Source organism: Mustela lutreola, chromosome 10 (assembly GCF_030435805.1).
Source record: "Mustela lutreola isolate mMusLut2 chromosome 10, mMusLut2.pri, whole genome shotgun sequence".
NCBI classification, from domain to species: Eukaryota; Metazoa; Chordata; class Mammalia; order Carnivora; family Mustelidae; genus Mustela; species Mustela lutreola.
This window is the reverse complement of record NC_081299.1, coordinates 99,358,917-99,384,044: the sequence shown is the minus strand read 5'-3', so window position 1 is coordinate 99,384,044 and position 25,128 is coordinate 99,358,917. Positions and strand designations below refer to the sequence as shown.

The window sequence follows — 25,128 nt, the reverse complement described above, 5'->3', positions numbered from 1 at the left end:
TTTCATGGCTCTGATGTCACACAGCCCCCAGCAGAGGAGCTAGCCCACGGGAGGCAGTCAAAAATGTTTATTGACTAAGGGAAATAATTCATTAATATTATGATCTGGATATTGAGCATTTTTTAAAAAGAGCCTCTATGAGAAAGGAAAACAACAGTTGCAACTTCACAGCAAGATCCTGAGTATGTGTGTATTTTTAAAGATTTTATTTATTGGACAGAGAGAGAGAGATCACAAGTAGGCAGAGAGAGAGGAGGAAGCAGGCTCAACGCTGAGCAGAGAGCCCGAGGTGGGGCTTGATCCCAGAACCCTGGGATCATGACCTGAGCCGAAGACAGAGGCTTTAACACTGAGCCACCCAGGCGCCCCCGAGTGTGTTTTGATTTAAATCACATTGTGCAATGTGAATGAGCTGGCGATAAAGTCATGCTATCAAGATAACCTAGACACCCCTGCTTTAATCCCTCTCTCCTGGTTAAGCTTTTATCTGCCTAAGCAAACCCAAAGTGGTTAAGCTTCTTACCATCAAGCCCCTGTGCCTTTGAGTGGGGTTTTAGAAAGAAGCAAGCCAATGAAGGATGAGCTCTTCTTCATACAAAGTTGCTTTGGGGGAGAGCTGCTTTGGGGAGGAGGCAAGAACCTCCTTAGACCATGTCAGACTGAGGGTGATGCCGACTCATACTCCCTTCCTGAGGCTGTTTTTCAACCCAGCTCTTCTACTTTTCCCAGACTGCAGTCTTGGCAAGGATCCTGCCCACTCAAGCCATCATCCAGGATGGTGTCTAACAGCACACGGTCACCAGCCACATCCATCCTTATGTCTAAAGGTGAGGACATCCTGGACCGAGGATGGAACACTAGAAGAAGAGGCAGCTAGTACTACTTCTGTCTGTCCTGCCATTCTCCATGAGTACCCCCACCTTCAACTGACCCTTCTTGAGAATGCACGATTCTGCACTCTATCACTGAGTTAGGGAGAACTGAAACAAAGCACATTTAAGGAGTTGCCCTAAAACCCTCTAGTGATGGAGAAGCCACTGGAATCAAAGTATATCCTTGTGTGTAGTACAGTGTTGACAGCAGTCAAGGGATGGGAGGCCCACTGTGGCCCTATTCACTCTTGTCTAAAATGTTCATGTCACTTAATATGTTTCCATCCATCTTAACTGTGAGGCAGTGAAGTCAGTGGTTAAGATCTTGAGGTTCCAGATAAGATAGAATGTGGCTTGCTTCTCAGCTCTGACCCTTCCTAGTGTGGCTTGTAGGAAGAAGGCAAGCAAGCAAGAAGCCAAACCTGCCGAATGAACTTGACCATCCTCCGCAAGCACATGCCCTCAAGAACAGGTGGGTGTTTTTAGGGGAATGTGTGTGGGCACATACCGAGAATGTTGAAACTCCAGAGAAAGGCCCCGGGGTGTGCAAATGATATTTTAACTAATTCTTGGGGAGGTCAAAGAGGACAGGATATTAGGAAAGAGGAGAAAGAAAAGCAGAGACTACTGCCTTCATGGGGGAAAAAAGCTGAATATGATGTGAAAGCACTCATTCATTTGCTCAACAAATACTTATTGAGCAACTACTATGTACGCAGCATTGGGAGAGATACTAAAGGTGCAGTAGTAGTTGCTCTTCAAGAGCTTACACTGGAGCTGGAGGAGTTATCCAGGGTCAGAAGATGGTGGTCCCCTGAACAAGAGGGGGCACAAGCGGGAAGGCACCGCACAGGCAGCCTGTGCTTGCCTGTGCAAAAGGTCAGAGAGAAGCTCCCGGACACACACTAGCTAGGCTTAGGCTGTGCTGTCTCTAAGTCCACCTGCCACCACCCAACCTCAGAGTGCCACACAGCATGTTCCATGAATGGCCTGTTCACCATGTACCGTTGGGAATTTGCAAAAGAGGAGTTCAGGGTGTGATGGAGTGCCCCCCTCCCCAGGGATACCCTGTGATGTCCCAACCCGGGCCAGGGGTCTGCTGCTCTGGGTCTGTTTTCCCCGGTGCTCCCCATGTTGTGTGATGCCACGTGCACCTGGGGGACCACCTGACGGCCTGTCTCCCCCACTGGACTGTCGACTCCAAGGAAGCAGGAACCACTTTCTGTGTTTGCTCACCTGGGACCTCCACGAGAGCGCACACAACAGGTGTCTGGCCCACAGTGACCCCAATAAACATTTGCTGAACGAGTGATTAAAGGCAGTCATGAATGTGTATGACTGGGTTTGGGGAAGGAGGCAAGTGCTGCAGAGGAAGGGGAAATCCCTGCTTGAGGATCTGGAACCCAGAAGTTCAGGTCCGCAGCCATGACCCCATGGCAATCACCACTTCCTGGTGTCCCCCCACCCCCATGTGGCCGTGGCCTCACGAGGCTGAAGTGGAGACCCAGGGAGTCTTAAAGCCCCGAGTCAAGCCATTTGCAAGCTGTTCCCAGACTGTTGGCTTCTCAGGGGCAGGGGCCATACCATGTAAACAGCGCTGAACCTCAGCATGGTTTCTGGCACACAGTGGGCACTCGTGTTGGTTTGGCGACGGAAGTAAGTGGAGGGGAGAGACAGAGAAGAAAAAGAGGAGCCGACCAAAAGGAAGGAAAGAGAGCAAGAGGGCCAAGGAAAAGAGGAGGCCATTCGGCTTGGGCAGGGCTGTGGTGGGCGCAGATGGCCCCGGGGGCGCGGTCTCACCAGGCAACAGTACATGCGACGGCCAATCGGGACACCAGCGCCCCCTCTCGAATCTGACGCGTACACACCCCCCCAGCGGGAGTGGCTCTGGCCCGCGCGTGGGGCCCCCGGAGAGGATGCGCCCACACCTGGGGTGTGCCCACTCACCTGCAAATGGTGGGACGTGATGACCGGCCTCCTTCCTGGACACCAGACGTCCTCCTTCATCTGCCTCAGGGCCCGGAGACACTTCCTGCGGCAGCCCCCGTCCTCGTCCAGCTGCTCCAGCAGCACCTGCTCGGCCTGCAGGAAACTCAGCTGCCAGTGATAATGGGAACAGGCCAACAAGGCAAACCCAAAGGACTGGGAAAAGAGAAAAACACCAGGAAAATGAGGAGGGGGAGGAGGCTTGCCATCTCTGAAGCTATCCACTACTCTGGGGCGGGGTGGCGGGGGGAACCTGCCACTAAGCAGGCAGAACCTCCCACTTGGGGACGTGGAGGCAGGCTCAGGGCAAACCACTTCCTTGTGCACAGGGAATGGGAGAGGCTGTGTCCACGTTCCCGCAGGCACTGGTTCTCCAAGCCGAGCCTGCACCTGGAGAGCTTCTTAAGGCCCAGACTGCCCGGCCCTGCCCATGGATAGGAGCAGGGCTCAGGAATCTGCATTGCTAACAGGCTCTCAGGGGCCGCTGTGGACTGTGGGGCCCCCACCTGGAGCACCACTGCTCGAGGGAAAGCTCATTTTTCCCTTCCAGTGCTGGCTGGCAGTTAGTGATGCTGCGGATGGATAAGCTGTGAGTGCCTCTGCTTTGGGGAGCTGGGCCCTCCGCTCCCCAATACCTTGATGCACTCCACTCTCTGTCGGGAAGGCCAGCGCCTCAGACAGGGAGGCCACCGAGCTTTCGCAGACCAGGCAGTAGGGATCTCCACAGCAGGGACCAGCTCTAGCTCCACCTGCCCTGTGGCTGTTTCCACGGCAACCCAAACTGCAGAGTGGTGTGTTAGCATGCTGACCTTACCTGTTGGGAAATGACAAAGAGGCAATGAGAAGAGAAAGCCCGGCTCCCTGCAAACGTTCAAAGGAGGAACTGGGGAGCAGGGGCAGCGAGCAGCTCCCTGTGCCTGGGCAGCTGGGCGCAGGTTGGTAGCACTCCAAAGCTGGGGTATTTATGGCTAAACTAGACAATTAAGTGAATATGGATAGAAACGTTGCTAGCAAATCTCGTGGTGGGTGACTGTTGCTTCTTCCTTTCTCCCCGCCCCCAAGGCTGTTACGGCTCCTTTTCTTTGAAAGTAATAAGATTCTTTTCAGAAGGCTCAACTGAAGAAAAGAGACACAGAAGACAAAGGAAAGAGGGACTATTTGCTAGTAAAAATGAAATCCAGCCATTCTTGTATGTCCCCTCCATTGTGCCCAGATGTCCTGACCTTGTTGGGGACAGCATTCCACCCGACTCATCCATCTGCCCCTGGTGGGGTTCTGCTTAACCCGTTCGTTCCCTACCCGACTCCCAGTCTCTCAGACAGCATCGTTTCCACCATCCATCAAGCTAGTCTGGCCTCCAATACATTGGTCACCCCAAGCCCTTATAATTATAAAATGCTTCAAAGTGTGTCATCGCCATTGGTTGAAAGGATCGAAAGAGTAGGAAGAAGCTCCCACTACCTCTTCAAACCAGGCAATGAGAGGAAGAGAAAAACCAATGCATCTGGGAGCATTTTCCAGCTCCTGTACTAGAATTCATTGCTGATCTGTCCCCCCTTCTTTCAAAAGAGGCACAGTAGTTTTTTCGTTTGTCTTCACTAAAGATGAGGATAAGCTGTCTTGGTCAGGATCTATTATTTTTCTCCTGTTTGCTCAGAGAATAAAATGGAAGCTCACTCATTAATCGTGCTAAGCTATTCAAAAGGAAAACACTCTTCTCCTTGGGCTGGCGTGTGATGAAGAGGTTATTGTCTGCATCTCATCAGAGCTGCCCAGACAGGAACAGGACGACGTCTGGCACCCTGGCATTATTTACTGAAAGCATCTCATCAACCTGGCCCATTTGCAAGGTCTCATTTGCACTTTCACTATTACCACTGTTTCAAAGTGAAGAGGTCAGCACATGCTGGAACCAGCCTGCCCCGTCCACACCTCACTTCTGCCCTGGCTCTGCTTGCGTGGTGCGTGACCTCCTGCATGTCAGCTCATCTCTCTAAACCTCAGTGTTCTCGTCTGTAAAACAGGCAGAAAAATAACTCTGACTCTCCAGGGTTGCTATGCCATCACCAAAGCATCCTATACATGGTAAGAATCCATTCAACATGGGTTAATTCCATCACAGAAACTTTCAGATCAGTTCCGTCCAGACAAGTAAAAGCACATTGAAATCCTTTTCTTTCTACACATGTGGAATTGCGTCCTGTTCAGCACTTTGGTTTTCCCTTCATTATCCAGCATATGGATCTTTCACAACTCAGTGTGTACAACATGTACCCCATTCTTAAAGGCAGGACAGTGGACGAAAGGCAGAGATAGTACAATTTATTTTGTCCGTCTCCCTTTGTTTCTGACATTATTTCTAGTTCCTTTCTATTACAGAGCCTATGGAAGTAGACACCCTTGTGTCTGTTTCCTTCTCATCTGTAGGAATCTATTTCTAGAACTGGAATTGTTGAACTGTCAAGTCAAGCACATTATAAAAATAAAAACAGACTCATCACCCTTAAGAAGTAGGCACCGATTTACACTTCCAAGAACAATGCATGGAAAGGCCTTTTGTACCACAGTCACCCTTGCTCTGAGCATGAGCCCACATTTCACCTCTGTCCATTTAATGCACACTGCTTGAAACATACATTAGGTGGAGCCTTTTTCCCTGTTTTGTTTGTCTGTTTCTTTGTTTAAGATTTTATTGAGAGAGCGAGCGAGAGAGAGAAGTATGAGTTGGGGACAGAGGTGGAGGGAGAGGGAGAAACAGAGTCCCTGCGGAGCAGAGAGCCCGATGCAGGGCTTGATCCCAGGACCCCGAGATCATGACCTGAGCCAATAGCAGATGCTTAACTGACTGAGCCCCCCAGGTGCCCCTTTTTCCCACTTTTTTTATTAACTACTACTTGTTTATATTCTTTTTCTGTGAGTCTTTTTTTTGGGGGGGCTGTCATGATTTCTATTGCTCTACTTGTATGTTTTCTTATTGGTTTACAAATACTCTTTTATAACTAAGGAAATTCACCACTTTTCCCAGTGTGAAATACACTTTTTTTATTCTGTGGGAACAAAATGTGTGTGTGTGCATGTGTGCACACATGCCCACATGGTAGCATACAGTTTAAGATTTGCGGACTGTCAAATTTAATCAGTTCTTCACGGCCTCTCATTTTTGTGTTTTGACACAAGTCAGTGGTTTCTGAATGTGGCATCTTAAGACACTGGGGGACTGCAGTCAGTTGTAGGGTGAGATAGAAGTGTGCTAGAAACAATGATCTGTGGCTTGCAATTTGCTTTTTATAAAGCATACCCAAGGTTTTAAATTCACATCCAGGGAAGGGTGTGCAAGCCAAAGGTCATTGTATGTCTGCCAGGGCAGTGATCCACGGAAATCCCAGCATCCCACTCTTGGGTGTCAAAGCAGAAAAAAGAGCTAATTCACATTTCGGGGAGTGAACAGATGTAAGGAGCACATGGTTATTGTCTCCGTTTAGGGCACGAGTTTCAGGTAACACTTAAGCACAGGTTTTTTGTTTTTTAATTTTTTTAAAGATTTTGTTTATTTTATAGTGAGAGCGAGAGTGTGAGACAGCATGAGTGTGAGGGGCAGAGAGAGATGGAGAGAGAGAGACTCCCAAGCAGACTCCATGCTGAGTGTGGAGCCTGATGCAGGGCACAATTCCAGGACTCCGGGACTGTGACCCGAGCTAAAACCAAGAGTCAGACGCTCAACGGACTGTGTCACCCACGCGTCCCTAAGCAGAGGTTTTATAAAGCTAAAAGGAAATGCCAGAAACTGCCCTTTGTCCTGTTCTTGATCAGCTCACCTGAAAGATGACAGCTTCCAATCGCATTTTCTACCAGCTTCCGGAACACCTGGAGGACCTTGGCGGGCACAATATCACCCTCAATGTTCACATCCGCCTCATGCCACTGCCACAGGCTCTTCATAAACTGCTCCACCTCTAGCCACTGCTGCAGGCCCTCTGGGTCCTGCAAGGGGCAGGACAGCCTCGTGCCCTGCAGCGTGTAGTAACGCCAGCGTTGCTCCCTGGCCTCCCTGTACCCGGCCAGGCCCTTCACTGGGATGGTGACCAGGAACTGGCTGGGGGCCAAAACCTGGGGTCAAGAAAAGAGACAGGAGTGTGAGTTCACGGACTTCAGAGGTAACAGCAATCTCCGGGGCACCAACCTGTCGAACTGGGGAGCTCAACGAACCACTCAACGCTTGGCAATGTGCTGAGATGGACAGAGGGCTGCACCTGCCCACTGCAGGAGGGTTCCATCTTTGTCCTGCCACTAACCACGGTATCAGACAGATGAGTTAATTCACCGAGTCCTTGGTGTAAGGAATCTGCAAGGAAAAGAGTGCCCCTGACCTGGAACTCTAAGAAGTACCCAAGGGGGAGAAGAGAAAGCAGGGAAAGGAAACAGTATACACTGAGTTCTGCACATACTAAGCACTGCAAGCCCAGGCATTAGACGAGGTGATCTTCCCAGTTCCACGATGAGGTGGGCTTTGTTAACATTTCCCAGATGAGGAATTTAAGGCTCAGAGAGGCTCTGACATCTCCCTGGGGACACACAGCCAGTTAAGTGGGAGAGCCAGAATGTAAGCATAAGCCCTCTGACGGCTTGTTCAGGGCTTGTCATCTATGTTGGGCTGGCTCTCAGTCAGGGAGGAATGACCTGGGCTGGCTTAAAGGTCTGGTAATGGGAAGGGTTGGAAGGAAGCAAAAGGATTCTGCAAAACGTCTCCCTATCTTTTTGCCCGTACTGATGGCCCATGGCCAGTATTAATGATTGGTCCTTACAAAACCACAGGTGAATGCAAGGCAATTGCTGAGACCATGTGAGCTATTGAGATGATTCTAAGTTTCATAAAACTTAGAATAAAGCAAACAATCAGAATCTACCTATTCCATTTCTACAGGTATCAGTGAAGTAGAGGTCGGGGTCAAAGTGGTCAGGCCCAACAGTCCAGAGGGTCAAACAAATTGCCCAGAAGTGTGGTACCCCCAGAAGGAGCCTGACCTCTGGCCACAACACGTGGCAGCCTACTCCACACCGCACCTCTTCCCATCAGTCAGCTGTGCACTTCAAGGGCCTCCTCCTTCTTGTAGAAAGTTCTGACCATAGTATTTGGTTAATCTTTGCTCAGGGCCCTGTCATCGGCCAGTTCATGGGTGAACACCAAACTCTGCCTCGTTCTCAGACAACAACAGTGTGATGCTTTAGATAACGGATCCATGTGACTTCTAGTGCCCACAGAAAGGTGATGGGATTTCAAAAGGGAACACATCGAAACTCTGGCATACTTTGAACCCCCCTTCACGGGAATTCGAGAACACCACTATTGTGTTAATAGTCACATAAATGATGCTTAATTAATACTCGCCACATTTGTTCCAAGATAAAATAAAATCAATTTCATATGCTCCACTCCAACTATTTTTGAAATTTAATATGCAGGACACGATGTATATAAATGCAAGATCCATTTTAACCTATGAATTCTAAGTGAGACCACAGAAGGAAATTTCCTCCGATATAATTCTAGGGAAAGTGTTGTTGTGGGGTGCCTGGGTGGCTCGGTTGGTTGAGCATCTGCCTTCAGCTCAGGTCATGATCCCCGGGGTCCTGGGGTCAAGTCCTGCATCAGGCTCCCTGCTCAGCAAATCCCCCTGTTCATACACTCTCTCTCAAATAAATAAAATAAAATCTTAAAAAAAAAAAAAAGTGGTGTTGTGTTTCTACTCCTAGTCACTGGTCTCTAATGATCTACTGCAGGTTGGAAGGGCGACAGAAGTGGGCAAATGATGTTATGTTGGGATCCAATCTAGTATTAGAATTTTTATCCTGGGGTAAATTTCCCCAAATCTCTACTCTGTCCCCAAATACACAGGTCCCAGATCCTTGTGCCTGACAACCTTGGAATGTTCTGGACCCGCAAGGGTCTTCAGTTCAGGCCCTATTTCTTTTATTCATTCATTCATTCATTCATTCATTCACTGAAGCTGAGTGTCTGCATGGGCCACACACCATGTTGGGTGTTAGTAATGGAGCGATCAATAAACATGATCTTTACGATCAAGGAGCTTATCGTCTTGTGTGAGAGATAGGGCATGAATACACATATATTTAATACACGCAAAAGGGGTTCTTAGGAGCCATAAAGAAAAACCAAGATAAAGCAGCACAGGGACTGAAAAGGACTCAGAAGCCCACTTCCCTCATCTCTGAAAGGCAATGAGCCATGTCTGTTCCTCGAGGCTGTTTGCAAGTGTGAGGGAGGCCATTTCTGAGAGAATGGTTCGGTGCTGCCGGAAGGCTGCCGTCACACATGGGCCCCGGTGGCTTAGAGTCCTGTCTGCAGCAGGGACAGAAGTTGTGAGGCCACCCCTGCAGTTTCTAAGGTCTGCCTCCTCCCCCACCTCTGCAACCCAGACTCTTAACTTTCAACCCTTTTCTCACAGGTGGCTCCAGTTCCTCTCCCCAGGCCCCCTCTATTGGGCAGGCACTGCCTACAAGGATGTGCGCTTAACTAAATTTCAGCTGTTACAGCCCAGTGTGTTTGGAGTCCGAAGCCCCGGGCTGAGTTCTGGCTGTAGTGCCTAACAGGACATCAGGTCATCTGACTTCTCAGAGCCTCAGAAGGGGGACTCACAAGACACAGCAACACAGGGAGACTGTGTGTAAGTGGCAAATACTAAAAGGACCTGCAGAACACAAAGGATCACTGGTACCCTCGGCTGGGTGACACCTGCTGCACCGAGACCTGCCCACCCGTGCACCTGACTCCCTGGGTGGTGCTTAGAGAGTAAGTGAGACCTGCTTACCTTGATGTTCCCATTATACGTGTCAGAGTAAGGGACAGCCTGGAATCGAATGTCTTGGTGGCTGATTTCGGCGGTCAGGTGGTGGACGACCCTCTGCACCTCCTCCACAATCTGGGAGACCTGCTGGCGCCTCTCATGCACCTGGATGGGAAGGGATGAGCACAGCAGTCGCTCCGGGGGCGGGGCCCGGACACTGGCATGAGGATGTGACATACAGGCCCAGCGGTGGGCGACCATAGCAGCACAGGCAAGCAAACCTACGCTCCCAAGAACCCCAGGGGACATGCACCTAGGCGTGGTGGCACTTGCTGATGCTCAGTGCTCTCCTCTGAAATAGAAGCAGTCATCAGCATTGACCCAGTGCCTGTGTGCAGTGGGTGCTGGGGCACAGCAGTGAACGAGAGAAGAGCAAAGAAGACAGACAAGTCCTCATACATACAGGATATATGTACATATGTGTATATATACACACGCATACACACACACATACGTAGTATCTAATATTGGGAATGATAAATCCCATGAGGCAAATAAAATAGGATAAGGGACTAGAGAGTAAAAGGGCTGCTCATTTAGATCAGGTGGCCACAGAAGGCTTCTCTGAGGAGGCGCCGGCGGATCCCCTAAGCAGAAGCGTGCCTGGAAGGCTCAAGGGCCGGCAAGGGGGCCCCTGTGGTTGGAGCCTGGAAAAGGGAAAGGAGAGTGACAGGAGATGAATGCGAAAAGGCTGGCGTGGCCAGCCCATCCTGCGGGGCTTTGTGTGCCGTGCTGAGGCTCTACCATGGGGGTAAGAGTGGTTGCTGTCCAGGCTGGTGAAATGAAAGGTTCAATGTGTGTGATCACAGCACAGACGCTTTCTAGCCTTCTGTTGTCCATAGATGGTGACTCTCTTGGCCCTGGTACTCTTGCTACCAGACCTGCCAGAAAAGGCACACATTTATGTTCCCTCAGATTCACACTGCAAGTTCCCAAGAACAGGAATTACCATCAGAAAGTTGAGCACTAATGCTACAAACCCTCACAGGTACTCAAGGTCTAGGGAAATAGGTGCTTGTGGGGAATACACGGCACTTTTAGTAAACTCCAGGGAATTAGGAAGATCCAAATGAAGAAGAAATGGGAAGAGCCCATTTGTGTTTTCTGGAATGGAGGGGGGGGTTCCATTCTGTTGCTCGTGCTGGTGCCCTGACGTGGTGGTGGTGGTGGGGGTGGGGGAAGAGGCGGCTGACCGGGGCCAGGAACTGACAGGAAGCAGTATCTGATATATCTAAATGCAATGTCATGGCTGTTTCTATGTATTCTCCAGTCATTTAAGACACCCATTAATTAGTCAAGGAAAATGTCTAAGTCTAGGAGATTTCTAGCTATTTTTCTAAATGAACTCATCAGCTGGTCCAGTCATCTGAGACCTCATACCTCTCACCAATAAACCCAACAACCATATATGGACACAGTACACAAAAGTGCTCATGTACACATGCTCTATGTCACGTGTATAAAGTGTGTCACATATATAAATTAGTTCATTAATAAACATTTATTTAGCACCTCTGTGTGCCAGGCACTCTGTGACATTCAGGGGCACAACAATGAGTGACACAGAAATTGCCATGGTCTGCAGTAGTGGGTAAGACAGGTATCGGGTCTGAATAAGCATGGGGCCCACGATAGGGAATTACCAGAAGGGTACTCCTGGGTTCAACGGGGCAGGTGGCCTCATCTGAAGCCCAAGACCTGCTTTAAAGATTCCTATCCCCACACAGGGGACCATCTTTGAAAAACTAGTACTTTCCAGATGCCTAGGAGTAACAAGAAACATAAGACAAGGCTCCTGATCTTAAGGAGCTTAAATCTCCCTGGAAATACATGATATACATAAAATAGTCTTTTCAAAACCCCATATTTTGACCTAAGGGTCAAAGGTCTTGACCTTGCCTGACCTTAGGGATGATGATCATATCTATGTGGTTTTTTAAAAAAATATCTTATTTATTTATTCGACAGACAGAGATCACAAGTAGGCTGAGAGGCAGGCAGAGAGAGAGGAGGAAACAGGCTCCCCTCTGAGCGAAGAGCCTGATGTGGGACTCGATCCCAGGACCCCGAGACCATGACCCGAGCCAGAGGCAGAGGCTTTAACCCACTGAGCCACCCAGGTGCCCCCATGCAGATTTTTAATACCATCTTTTTGCCATCAGCACCCACCACTGCTCTTATATGTCTACCCACTACATTCATCACAGGGTGGGGAGCACCTTTCTTAAGCATTTGTAAACTATCAAGATCCTGCATCTTCTAGAGTGTCCAATGGAAGAGGAAAGGCAGTCAGGGAGGGGGCAGATCCTTTGCCATGCCAAACATAAAGGGGAATGCTTTTAGTAGCCCATTTTAAAGGGTCCCCTGCAGGGCCAGACTCTTCTGTGTGTTGTGATTCAACTCCATTTGATCATAAAATGCCAGATGCTGTGTATATGTGCCTGTATGACAGAACAAGACAAGGAAACTGGAAATTTTTTTTTTTTTAAAGATTTTATTTATTTATTTGACAGACAGAGATCACAAGTAGGCAGAGGCAGGCAGAGAGAGAGGAAGGGAAGCAGGCTCCCTGCTGAGCAGAGAGCCCGACGCGGGGCTCGATCCCAGGACCCTGAGATCATGACCTGAGCCGAAGGCAGAGGCTTTAACCCACTGAGCCACCCAGGTGCCCCAGGAAACTGGAAATTAAAGTCACAGCCATCTGGTGCTGGGAAGAGGTTTATATGGGATGCTATGGGTATACAGAAAAGGGAAATTTCATCTAGTCTGGAAGCTAGGGGTCCTTCCTGGAGGCACAGCATAGGGGGGGTTATATCTTGAAAGATTAGTAAGAGTTAGCGAGAAAGAGAAGAGTGTGAGGGTTGTTCTAGAAAGAGCAAATGGCAGGTATCTAGTACGAGGAGCATAGGGGAGATAGCAATGGTTTCCATTTTGCCAGAGAAAAGAGTGCCTTAGAGGAGGATGGTGAAGTGGGAGAATAAGCAGCAAGAGGTCTTGAAAATCAAGGAAGAAGTTGTTCAAGAACAAAGTCAATAGTAAGTGGCCCGATGAATAGGGCCCCCCAAAATGTCCACAGTGTTTGGCAACTAGAACAGGATTGATGTGCTCAGGGAAGGGGTGGGCACTGAAGCCAGACTGCGGTGGCTAAAGGGTAAGTGGGAGGCGAGCAAGGGAACACAGAGGTCAGCAACTCCTCCAGGAAGTGGGGCCAGGGAAGGGGAAAAACCAAATAGGGACACCAACAGGTTTTTTCAAAATGACACACAGGTTTGAACATGTTTAAATGCTGAGAGAAAGGGGCCGGCAAGGAAGGAAGACTCAGCAGGGAGCAAAACCACTGAGTCAGGGTTTCCCAGCCAGAGCATCTTGCAAATCCAGAAACCTGGTAAGCAATTCACCTTGGCACGTCACAAGGAAAGAGACAGGCATAAACACACATAAAAGGGTAGGCGTGCAGGAATCTGAGAGATTTCCCGTCTGAGGACTGTTTTCTTTACAGAGCAGGAGCCAAGGCAATGTGCTATGTGTGAGGTGGAGAGGGGAACACAGGGGACTGCAGACTGACAGACTTTGATGTGGAAATCACATCTCTGAGGAATGGGCGCTGTTCAGGCACCTATGTGAAGACTGCTAGGCACTCCTGACTCAGTTATGGGGGGGGGGGTCCATGGGGCTATGGCATATCGGGGATTCAGCTGTGAGATGGTCTCCATGGCTCAGCCCTCCAAAGGTAACAACGGAGGTGCTAAGGCGAGGGCTTCATGGGCAAGATCTGGAAAAGGATAAAGGACCAAGGGAAGGTTTCTATGGTGGGCCACGTCTTCTAGCTGGGGAAAGAGAATGGACAAAGCCATTTAGTAGATGATGGAACACTGGACAAGTTCAGGGGCTCCAAGTCTGATCAAGAATAGCAGGAGAAAGTCATACAAGGCTAACTAGATAGAACCCCATAGTCAGAGTGGTTGGGAAATAGTCTTCCTAAATACCTAATTCCTTAGATTGTGTTGAGGACTAAGGCTCAGCCACAAATCCTCCAAGTCCACTGATGGGAGTTCATAGAACTCAAATGTCAGCAACACAGTGGTTAACTCTGTATGGGCAAGTATATTTTATTTCCCAAGTTGATAAACTAATGAAAGATTCATCACCATATCGACACTGTCAAATAATTTTTTTTTTTTTTTTTTTTTTTTTAGAGAGATTAAGCAGGAGAAGAGAGGCGGAGGGAGAGAACCTGAAGCAGGCTCCACACTCAGCACAGGACCCAATGCAGGGCTTGATCTCAGGACCCTGAGATCATGACCTGAGCCAAAATCAAGAGTTAGATGCTTACCCCTCCGAGCCACCCAGGCACCCTGACACTGTCAAATAATTTTTAACTGATTTAAGCTTGAGAGACAAAGTGTGTGTGTGTGTGTGTGTGTGTGTGTGTGTGTGTGCGCGCACGTGCACACACACACACACACAATGAGTGGTCTACTGGACAAAGTTCTCCACTGTGAATCTCTTCCTACAAATTCTGCCCTCACTGGATGGTAGAATTTTCTTACTGGGAAGAATGAGGCAGTTCACACACTCCCTGGAAGACACCTATATTCCCTCATTCATTATACATCTTTATGACCTGTTTTGATTTCTGAAAGTCAAAATCAGAGTAGGTTCTAGAGCCTAGAGCCACAAACTCTGGTTTTGATTTCCTTCTTCCATTACTGCTGCCGCCATTTTGACTTGGGATCTTAGAACTGGAAGAGACCTCAGAAATTACCTTGTCTGGTGTCAACATATAGGAGTCCACAGTGATGGGTGGCTCTCCTGATGTCACATTGGCAGTTGGCAGCAGGACTGGCCCTAAGCCCAGGGTCCCTCACTGCTCTTTCTGTCCCTCTGTGCCTTACCTCCAAGTGGACGCTCCCAGAGTCATACCTACCTTTAGCCTCTTCCTGAACCTAACCACGCCCTCCATTTGAACTGAAGTCAAGTCTCATGAAGTAACAGATCCAAAGTCTCCATTTCTTTGGGCATCACTGACTGTTCTGACACCCACAGGCACCCCAGGGCAGCACAGCAGGGTCCTGAGTGTGGGGCTCCACCAGGACTGGGGGGAAGAGCCCTGCTTCTGACAGGCCTCCCTCCCCCACTCTCCCACCCAGTGCTCAAGCCCCCCAAGTCAGGTAGCAGCCTGTTCCCTGCAGGAGGTGATGGGTCGAGACCCCTGCCCCGCCCCGCTCCACTTCCTACCCTAGGTTCTTCCATCTGCACCTCTACGGACCACACCCTTCAGCAGCCCCAGAGGGACTTAGGCTGAAGGCTTCCCAGGCTCCATCCCACAGACCATTTGTCACTCTCTTGGTGTCACTCACAACCCAGACACCCCAGGCAGTTTCCCTGACTCCTCCGGAGCACAGCCTCATTAGCTGGAGCAAGAAGATTCCATTTCAGGGTGTGGAAAAGCAAGGAATGGGGCCCGAGGCGGCTCTACACGGACTGATCTTGAGGGAAGAAGGACGTGCCACCACAGAGACCTGTCACCGGCCAGAGCCCAGAAGCCCTTTCAAGTGGGTCCAACTTCAGGGAGATACCAGGTGCAGCCTGGTATATATACCCATCACCAGACCCATTCCACAGCGCAGCTGGGAAACCCACGGTCATTTCAGAAGAAGGAATCAAGGCACGTGCAGTTCAAACATGACCTCAGTGCAGGCCTGAGTTTCACTCGCCTTCCCCAGGGATTAGTTCAGTGAAAAAAGGTGTGCTTTTCTTTTTAAAAGGCTGCATTTGTGGGTGGGACGGAGCATGAGCAGAAATGAAGTGGGTGACATTAGCCGGGCCCATGACGCAGACGCGGTTACCCTCTCTCAGCCTCCCCTCCATCCCAATGACCCCAGAAAGTTACACCACACCTGTTAGCCAGCAGATTCGGGAACTCGAATGAAGCAGAGTTTCCGTAAGAAGAGTCATGAGAGAGGCCCCCTTGAAGGATGCCCTGCGGTTTCTGTGTACCTGCCCCCACACACGTACACACCCCCAGCCCGGTGTCTGGCTCACTGTTGCCCCACACATCGTCTGCTACTATTAATAGCTCGAGTGCGGAACAATTTACTGTTTCAAATATAAATGAGTGAGAATTCAAGGTTATTGCCTATCATAACAGCATTCTGACTCATTGCATTCCAACACGCTTTCTTGAGACAGGCAGAGGGGCAACACTAAGCAGCATGCCAGGAATGTCACACAGGTCTGGCTACGTGAGCATGTGGCCTGTGTCACTGTCACCCACTGTGAGTGCTCCTGGGGATAAAAGGCTGAGAACTTCCTGCCAGACATTTTAATTCTGGAGCTGCATTAAATCCAATAAACAGGATCTTTAAAGACAAAAACAAAAAAGCAGGACGAGCACCATCTCTGTCATCCTGGGTTAATGACAGAAAAGTCTAGCACATATACTAAAACTGGAAGAAAAGTCTGAAAGGATGAAGATGGAAGGTGCTATCTCCGGATGAAATGAGGCCCTGAACCATCATATCCCCGTTTTCTCAGACCCATTCTTCCCCGAGCGACATGTAGGGGCCCTACAGGTTCCATACATTGTGCAAAAACCAGACCAACACCAGCACCACAGAGCAGGGACGGGAGGCCCTCCCGTGTATGAGACCCTCCCTGAGAGCTAGCTCCCTGGAGCTGCCCCATAATACTGGAAGGTGGTGACTAGGATTATCCCCATTTTACAGAGGACGAAATGCCAAGTTCAGAGTGTCTAAGGAATTTGCGCTGGGTCCCGCCTGAGACAGTTTAATTCTCGGAACGGTGATCCACGCTGTGCACTGTCACACCTGGCAGACCACATTTGTAACCACTGCACTGCTCAGCCTCCCCAGGGACAAGCTGCAGGGCCTGAAACCCACACTGACTGCTTGAATGGAGCTCCCTCAGCCAGAAAGGTCTCTCCGTTACTCCTCCACTTAAAACCCAGTGCGTGCTCTCAGGCTTAATCTCCACTCCTCTCGCTGGGCCACGCCTCCCCGCTGAGAGCCAACACTCCTCGGTTCTACTCCAGCACCCTGTAGAAATCTCGGTGTAGCCCTGTGGTCAGCCATGTACTGTACCAAGCATTTCCCTGTCTGCACAAGAACAGCCTCCTTTTACCCTTGGAGTTCTGTGCGAAATCTGCAGGCAGGAGAGGGCCATCCTTAAAGATATTCCAGACACACTTTACCTCTCAGTTCACATACCACATCCTGGACCTGGGTTTAGGGCACGGTGTTTTGCACACAGCAGGTGCTCAGTGTGTGTTTGTGGAGATACAGAGGGATTTAACAGAGAAAATATGGCTTTGGAGTAAAACAGAATTTTCTTACTGATACCTCAACACTCTCACTATCTAGCTGTGTCACCTTGGACAAGTTTTTGGAGGTATGTGCACGTGTCACCTAGTGGATGATAGGTCCAATGAGATACTGCCTGGGCCTCAACCTGCCAGCACCTTTTACACTATTCTTGTATTATCTTCACTGAATTCTAAAGCTATTCTGACCACATATGTGTGAAGATACTGTGTGAACATCAAGGGGAATGAAGATACCGGAGACACTACCGCCCCCTCCAGAAACTCATAAACAGTAAAAGGAGATAATATTTAAGTGTCCACCCAAGAGAGTAACAGGAAAGGTGTCAAGAGTCAATATACAACCGATTGCCAAATAAATATTGTCAGTAATAATTACGACGAGTTCACAGGGAAACCAAAACATTCTGTGCTAGGGTGTCAAGGAAATCTTTCAAGATAAGGCTGGCTCTGAGTGGAGTCTGAAGGATGAATATGAGCCAGAGAAATGGAAATGGAGGGGAGAGAGGATGTCTCCCCTGGCAAAGGAGAGAGGGGAAGCTCGGGCTTAGACCTTCTCAGGGCACAGTATCTGTGGACAGGATTAACAGACTGACCACCTTCGGGGACAGAAGGGGGATACACCTGAGAAGGAGCGCTGAGGGGGGCGCAGGAATGCCACAGCACCCCCCCCCCAAGAAGCCTCAAGCACATGCTCTGTTGAACTGACACTTAGCCCCAGCCCACAGTTACTAGGCAAGAAACTGGGACCTGTGGTTGCCAGATAGCCTGATGTTTTCCTTTTTCTGGAGAAGATGGAAATCTCAGTTTCTATGCAAAATCCTGCTATTATGAAATGTTTGTAACAAATATGAAAAAAATTTAACAACACTCTGCGGGCCAAAGAAATCCTGTGCACAGGCTGGAATCAATGTATAGAGCACTGTTGAGAATTTCTGCTATTGGAGATGCTGGGAAACAGCGTGGAAAGATACAGTGTTACTACTTGGATGCCAGGCTAAAAACACTTGGACTTTTTCCAGAAAACAGAGGACCATGGGAAAATGCCAGCACCCCTTCCACTTAAAAGAGTCCCCAAAGGGAAAACAATGGGAAGTTACTTTGTTGGGTGTAATTTTTATCATCCCACGTTTCTCCTATTCATCTAAGTAGTTTGCCTAAGAAATCAACTTTACTTATCACTGTGATAATGAACTCTGCTTTGTTTACTTGTGAAGGCATGTCTGTAATTTAGACCAGTCCCTAATCTTAGTTTAAATGCTTTAGCTTTAGTGGTGGCTCTGTGCCTTAAAAACTTCATCAGTAAATGGAAAGGCTGAATTAAGTCAGATAATATTTAAGGTGCCTTCCAGTTCTAACAGTCTAAGAGTCTAGAAGAATGTCAATTAACTCTTAAAGGGTCTGTACTAAAAATATGCTATACATTTTTAAATACAGCAGTTTTATAGTTTCTAAAAGGTGTTCTTAATTTCATTTACTCATTTTTAATGACCCTATTATTTCAATGACCCCTCAGAGAAGAAAGCTGAGGCTCAGGCTGGTTCGGGGCCTTGCTCATGACTCTGCCCAGTTCAGCTACAGAGCTGGAGTCCAACTCACGTTCTAACTTTCTGTTCCACACTCTGCACCCAATGGCCTTTGGCACTAGAACCTCAGAGAGAGGACGGAAATGATGTAAGCCCTAAACACTCTTATGGGTGATGGTCTTGGGTTCCTGAGGACCACTTCATGGATCTTTGAAAGCAGCCTGACTTCCCTTCTTAATTCAGGTTGGTGGAACAGAAGGGGTAGGGGCGGGGGGCATGGGAGAAACCCGCACCTGTCCTTACCTTAGCCAGGAGGCAGTCTTCCAAGTCTCCTGCAGTCGGGGATTTCATGGCTTCTTGTTCAGTCCTCAGTGGAGCAGCAACATCTTGGTTTTTCCGTTAGTGGAGGACAACACTTGCAGGTTGGCTTCCCAAGAATGTTAGTCTCAGTGCTAAGTTTCTTTGAGAAGGTGTACATGGACCAGAGGCTGGCCTTCCCAGGTCTTCCCTCCAGCTCTCACTTCCACACTGGGAGCATCTCTCTGTCATCTTTTGGGAATATATATATATTTTTTTTTTAAAGAAAAGGAATTTAAAAAGAAGAGCTGATGAAATTGAAACTGAATTTGAGTCCAACCTAATTTGACTCGATTTAGCTCTACTGACGGATGCTTTGACCGAAGGGCAATTTCCCAAGTTGTATTTCCCACTCAAATACTTAAAAGCTTCATTCAAGATAAAAAAGCTCTGTAGTTGGCTTCTTCCCCGCCTTTTAAGGTTCTTGTCCCAACACGAGATGCACCTTGAAGCCCAGTATCTTATAACTCCTTGTTCTTATGCTGTTGACAGTAAATATTCCTTGCTCTCCAATCCAGAAAATCCCCCAGACTGATTTACCTTCTTTACAATAAACAAATAGGGAACTGCCAAACTACCAGCCAGGCACTCGCCATTGGCCTACAAACAAGTGATTAGGTCTCATCAATCAGATCCAGGCACAATAATTTGCAGGAGGAAAACACACACACACACAGACACAGACACACACACACACACACACACGCATACACACGCACACAGGCACACAGGCACAGATAGAGAGAGGCACGCACACCCAGGAACAGCAGAACAGGAATCCTTCAGCTCACCTGCTGACCTTTAAATATAATCTCCCTCTTCCTACTTGAAAGCTGGCAGTAAAAATAAAGTCAGTGTAAACAGGCCCCTTGAGAGTCAAGGAAACACTCTTGTCTGCTTTTGCCAGCAAAACCATGTTGGAAAACAGCTCAGGCAGTAAGTTCCCAGTCTGACTGGCTGGGGCCAGTTTTATTAAAGAAAAAAAAAAAAAATTCACAATGGCCTGATCTCCCTGAAGCTGGTAAACATCGGAGAATGCTGTCGGATGATCTAAAGAAATTGCGGCACTTCCGGGAGCCCTGCTCACTTCTAAGCACTGTTCGGAGCAAAGGTCTTTTCCAAACCCACCTCTGAGAGCTCAGCCTAGGTGCCTCAGACACTTCGCTTTCGGTAGCCACTATATTTGCATATCTCCACGCTGTGCCCCGGGTTGAAAGCCACACCAGAGCTCCCTGCTCCACCCACCTCATTAATCCCAGCCTTCACGCCTGCTGCTATAGATCCCTTCTGTGACATACTGCAGTCAGTTGAAATCGTCTACGTAAATATTGTGAAGCTCCCCTCCTCAAAACTGCCTTGATTTTCCATCTCCTTCTCTTTGTAACCCAGTCTCCTTCATTTGATAGCAGATGCTCCCGAATATTTCAGAATCTTCCTCTCTAGGCTTATCACTGGTCAGTCATTCCAAACTCCGGTTTTTCACAAACGGAACACAGAGCCTGCCTCTTGGAATTTCCTGCAATCCAGAATCCTCTCTCCACCTCATTTTCAGCTTCACCAAAGTCCTGCTGGTCGTCCCCTCCACCCCCACCGCGCGCTCTGGGGTTTTGTCCTTTACTGCCGCTTCACTGTAATCATTAACTTGAGATTCCCGGTCCTCTGGGGGGGGGGGGGTGCTTTCCTACAGCTCTCAGCTTCCCCCCAGACACCTGTCATCAGATACACAAACTTGCATCATTCTGTGCCTGGGGCCCTCCTTCCTCCGTGGCTCCAGCCCTGCCACTGATGGGAATGCTGAAACTGCGATTCTTCTCTCGCTAGGGCTCAGTGGTGCTTCCGGGGTGTGAACAGGGAGCCCCACCGGCAGGCCACCTGTAGATCCTGGGAGAAGGAAGAAGTCTGTGCTCAGGCTGGCTCACGACATTCTAATTTTACCTGGATGCCATACCTGGCAATCAGAAGGTTATATAAACCCAACCAGTTCTCTACTCCCTGATTGAGTTCCTCATGGGCAAAGTTTCCAACAGGAGGACAGTCCCACAGTGGAGGCCCTCTGACAGATTGTCGAAGAAGACCTTTCTTTGTAGATAGAGATCTCTGGCTAAATGGCTTTTGGATTAGCAAATATTTATTGAGCAACAGGCTGCCGAAGGCACTATGTTGGGCCACAGAGCGGGATTCAAAGTCAACTCAGATTCTCCTCCTTTCTGGGGAAATAAATATTCTCATTTCTCATGACTCATACCAAATGCCAGTACGAACCTGTAAACCAGCTTTGGCTCCATTTCTGTTGTGAGGACTGAGAAATTATTTTTTAAAGTCAGTTTAGTGAGGTATTCAAAACCCTAAACGAACAATATGAAAGTCCTAGGAAGATAATGTCAGCCCTGATTCACCAACAGAAGTGTTTACTCTTGACTTACAATGGCTACAGTTTTCATTCCAAGGTGAAGGGTTGGCTTGATCCAAATCAACCTTAAATACACAAATATGTTAAAGTTCACCAAATATGTTAAATACACAAATATGTTAAAGTTCACAAATATGTTAAAGTTAACACAAATATGTTAAAGTTTACAAACTCTGACATATTTTTCAAAAATTTCCTTTAATCCTAGGGTGACTCAAAGCTAACAGATCCAAGAACCCAACAGAGAAAACTGTCCATGCCACGATCGGAGCCCCACGAGGAAGCCCCAAGCAGTGAAGGCAGTGATCCCATCTGTTCCATCGCGGTCCAGTGCCTAACACATGATTGATCCTCAGTAGTGATGAAAATATGATTGCATTATACATGAAAGTGACCTCATATATAAGATATTTGGAGATGCATGAGATCACTTTATAAATTATATGTTTAATTTCATACATGCACCTGTGACCTTTTAAATTACTATCATCTTTTATAGAGGCCTATTATAAAAGAATTTAGCATAGTATCTTGCACATGATAGGATCTCAATAAATATCTGTTTCCATACTCCATTTTCCTCCCAGGAAGGGGATGTGAGTAACCATCCTGGTCTTATCTCAGGGGTAAGATCTTTCACTGTATTGGTCTTCAGATTCCCATCGAAAAGCTAGTCTCCTTTCCGGCATACCAGAAATGGCAACTGAGATAGTTTGAGCTTGATCTTTGTCTAATCTAAGTTCAGAGGCCGATGGTCCCAACTCAAATGCCTACGTGGGTGGGGAAGGTAATAAAATAATCAGGATAGAGTAGAACAATGGAAAGGGGTGGGGCTGATGGCGGACGCAAGAATATATTCCCTATCTAGGGAGGTAGGGAGGATGGTCTAGGGTGTGTGTGTGTGTGTGTGTGTGTGTACTGAAACAACACTGTACTAACAAATACTGGAAAATACAAAACCCACCTCTGCACTCTGTACTCCTGAAATACTAATATCATTGCAGTCCTCTGGAAAATCATGGACATCTTCCCTGGCCCTTTCATAGGCAAAGCTCTCTGCTTGGGTACTCTCCTACTCTCCCCTACCTCCTTCCCCCTTCACTAGGCCAACTCATATACAGACCTTTTCTGATTCTCCAGGCTGAGTAGGGGACTCTATGTCAGTGCTCCTAGACCACTTGCTGGTTTACTTGTATCTATCACCAGTTGTACTGTGTACCCTTTCCTCATTCTTCAGTCTCATCCTACCTAGAGGCAGAAGATAAAGTGAGAAAAGTAAAAGGTAAATAATGAGTGAATGCTCATTCATTCAATTTGGGAGGACCATTAATCATAGTAGAAAGGGAATCAGATAAGGTCACTTTAAAAAAAAAAAAAGAGTTTAGGGACGCCTGGGTGGCTCAGTGGGTTAAGCCGCTGCCTTCCACTCAGGTCATGATCCCAGGGTCCTGGGATTGAGCCCCGCATTGGGCTCTCTGCTCAGCAGGGAGCCTGAATCCTCCCCCATCCCCACTCTCTGCCTACTCTCTGCCTCTCTGCCTACTTATGATCTCTGTCAAATAAATAAATAAAATCTTGGGCACCTGGGTGGCTCAGTGGGTTAAGCCTCTGCCTTCAGCTCAGGTCATGATCCCAGGGTCCTGGGATCGAGCCCCTCATCGGGCTCTCTGCTCAGCAGGGAGCCTGCTTCCTCCTCTCTCTGCCTGCTTCTCTGCCTACTTGTGATCTCTGTCTGCCCAATGAATAAATAAAATATTTTAAAAATAAATAAATAAATAAAATCTTTTTTTTAAAAAAAGATTTTATTATTTGTCCAAGAGAGGGACAGAGACAAAGATAGAGCACAAGCAGGGGTTGCAGCAGGCAGAAGGAGAAGCAGACTCCCTGCTGAGCAAGGAGGCTGAAATGGGACTCGAGGCTGGGATTCTGACCTGAGCTGCAGGAAGCCACTTAACTGACTGTGCCACCCATACTTCCCCAGATAATGTCCCTTTTAAATGCTGGCTTCGGCTCAGAAAGAGCAGGGCAAAAGGACAAGATATGAAAGAAGTCACTATTCGAGCTCCCTTTGGCAGCACACATAACTAAAGAAGCCACTATTCATAACCTAAAACTGTCCGGATGGCTGAAAAAGTGTTCAATAATTAGAAGATGCCATGTGGATCTTGGAATCCAAACACCCATGTGTCTTCGGACAAGTAATGAGTCCATCTGGCCATGTCAATAAAAAGTACATTATTTCTTAGCTGCAAGTGTTATCCTAATACATCCAGAAAGAGAAGTCCTCCAACATCAGCCTGAAGGGAGAAAACATGTTTACTTAACACCCATGACTCTACCACTTGTATCAAAAGAAATATGATCAAAAAGAAATGTGATCAAAAGAAATCATTAGTGCTATCAACCCCAGCTTTCTGTGCAGCAAAGACAACCTATTTTAGTTACAGAATGGCATATATATTAAACGATCCCCGCTTGGGCCAGGGGAGAGGAAAGAAGGCTATCTAGAAATGTTTTCATCTCTCTGTGTGTCCATCCATCTATATTTCTGTGCACTGGAATGTCATTCTAGATTTTCCTCATTCAAAGGAATGATTTTCCTCATTCAAAGGGCCCATGCTGAAAGGCAACCCAGAAATGTATTTTTAACAGATACCAGTTGTTGATGTAATAAAACTCCTGCTATGCCTTACATGACAATTTATTTTCAAATAAAATCGTAAAACATGTTTCCATTTTCCTATTATCCTGCCTGGGAAGCAGAGTGGTATTTTCATCTGAAACTTTTCCTTAAGTCAGGGTATAGCTTCCTTCCCTCTGCACTGAGTTATGTGAGTCTGGCCTATCTTTCTGTTGTCAGCACAATGGACACACTGTGAGGAAGAGTCTCTAAGGAAGAAGACATTTAGTTTTGTTAACCGGTTACACCGTGAACTTAACTGGTAACTTTACCGATCCGCCCCGCTCAGTTTCCATCATGTCTGAGCCAGGAGGTGGCAGGACAAAGGTAGGACAGGAGGGCTCAGTCACTGCTAGCTCTCGGGCACACAGGGGACTGCCTTGTCCCTCATCCACCCTCTACTGCTCATGACACATGACAAATATTTCTGGCTTGGGTTTTTAAAATTGTTTTAGTTAAAAGATACAGATAGAAGATACAGACATGGAGATCAATGGAACAAAATAGAAACTCCAGAAATAGACTTACACAAATACAACATTTGATCTTTGACAAAGTGTAAAAACACAGGTCAGTGGAGGAAAGATGTTCTTTTCAACGAATGGGTATTAGAGCAATAAGTTATCTTTAAGGAAAGAAAGAAACCTTAGTATAAAATTCACACCTTGCATAAAGATTAACTCAAAATAGATCATAGGTCTAAATGAAAAACATAAAACAATAAAGGTTTTAGAAGAAACACAGGATAAATCCTTGTGATTGGGGTTAGGCAAAGAGGTCTTAGGAATAACACCAAACAGATGATCCATTTAAAAAAAAAAAAAAAAAGAACAACAACAACAATAAAAAAAAACAACAACTGATAAACTGGACTTCATCAAACTTAAAAACTTTTGTTCTTCCAAAGATACTGTTATGAGAATGAAGAGAAAAGCTAAGGACTAGGAGAAATATATCTGAAAACTGCATACTCCATAATGGACTTGTATCCAGAATATACAAAGGATTCTCAAACTCAAGAGCAAGAAACAAATAGCACAATTAAAAATATGGGGGGGGGCGTGCCTGGGTGGCTCAGTGGGTTAAGCCTCT

The 25,128-nt window shown here is 47.6% G+C and overlaps 1 protein-coding gene across 2 annotated transcripts in view; it reads right to left on the bottom strand.

The window, feature by feature from the left end:
• The window catches only part of MAB21L3 (mab-21 like 3), a 45,866-nt gene extending 25,070 nt beyond the window's left edge, over window positions 1-20,796 (bottom strand). The window contains exons 1-6 of one of the 2 annotated variants that reach the window (XM_059136727.1): window positions 19,738-20,796; window positions 18,893-19,138; window positions 9,686-9,826; window positions 6,674-6,965; window positions 3,494-3,672; window positions 2,820-3,014 (exon numbers count right to left, since the gene is read on the bottom strand). In XM_059136727.1, the coding sequence (XP_058992710.1) occupies window positions 2,820-3,014; window positions 3,494-3,672; window positions 6,674-6,965; window positions 9,686-9,826; window positions 18,893-18,940 (855 nt within the window). In that variant the 5' untranslated portion in view covers window positions 18,941-19,138; window positions 19,738-20,796. The remainder of the gene's footprint in view (window positions 1-2,819; window positions 3,015-3,493; window positions 3,673-6,673; window positions 6,966-9,685; window positions 9,827-18,892; window positions 19,139-19,737) is intronic. The other variant, XM_059136726.1, reaches the window with a different exon arrangement.
• Window positions 20,797-25,128: the final 4,332 nt, after the last annotated feature.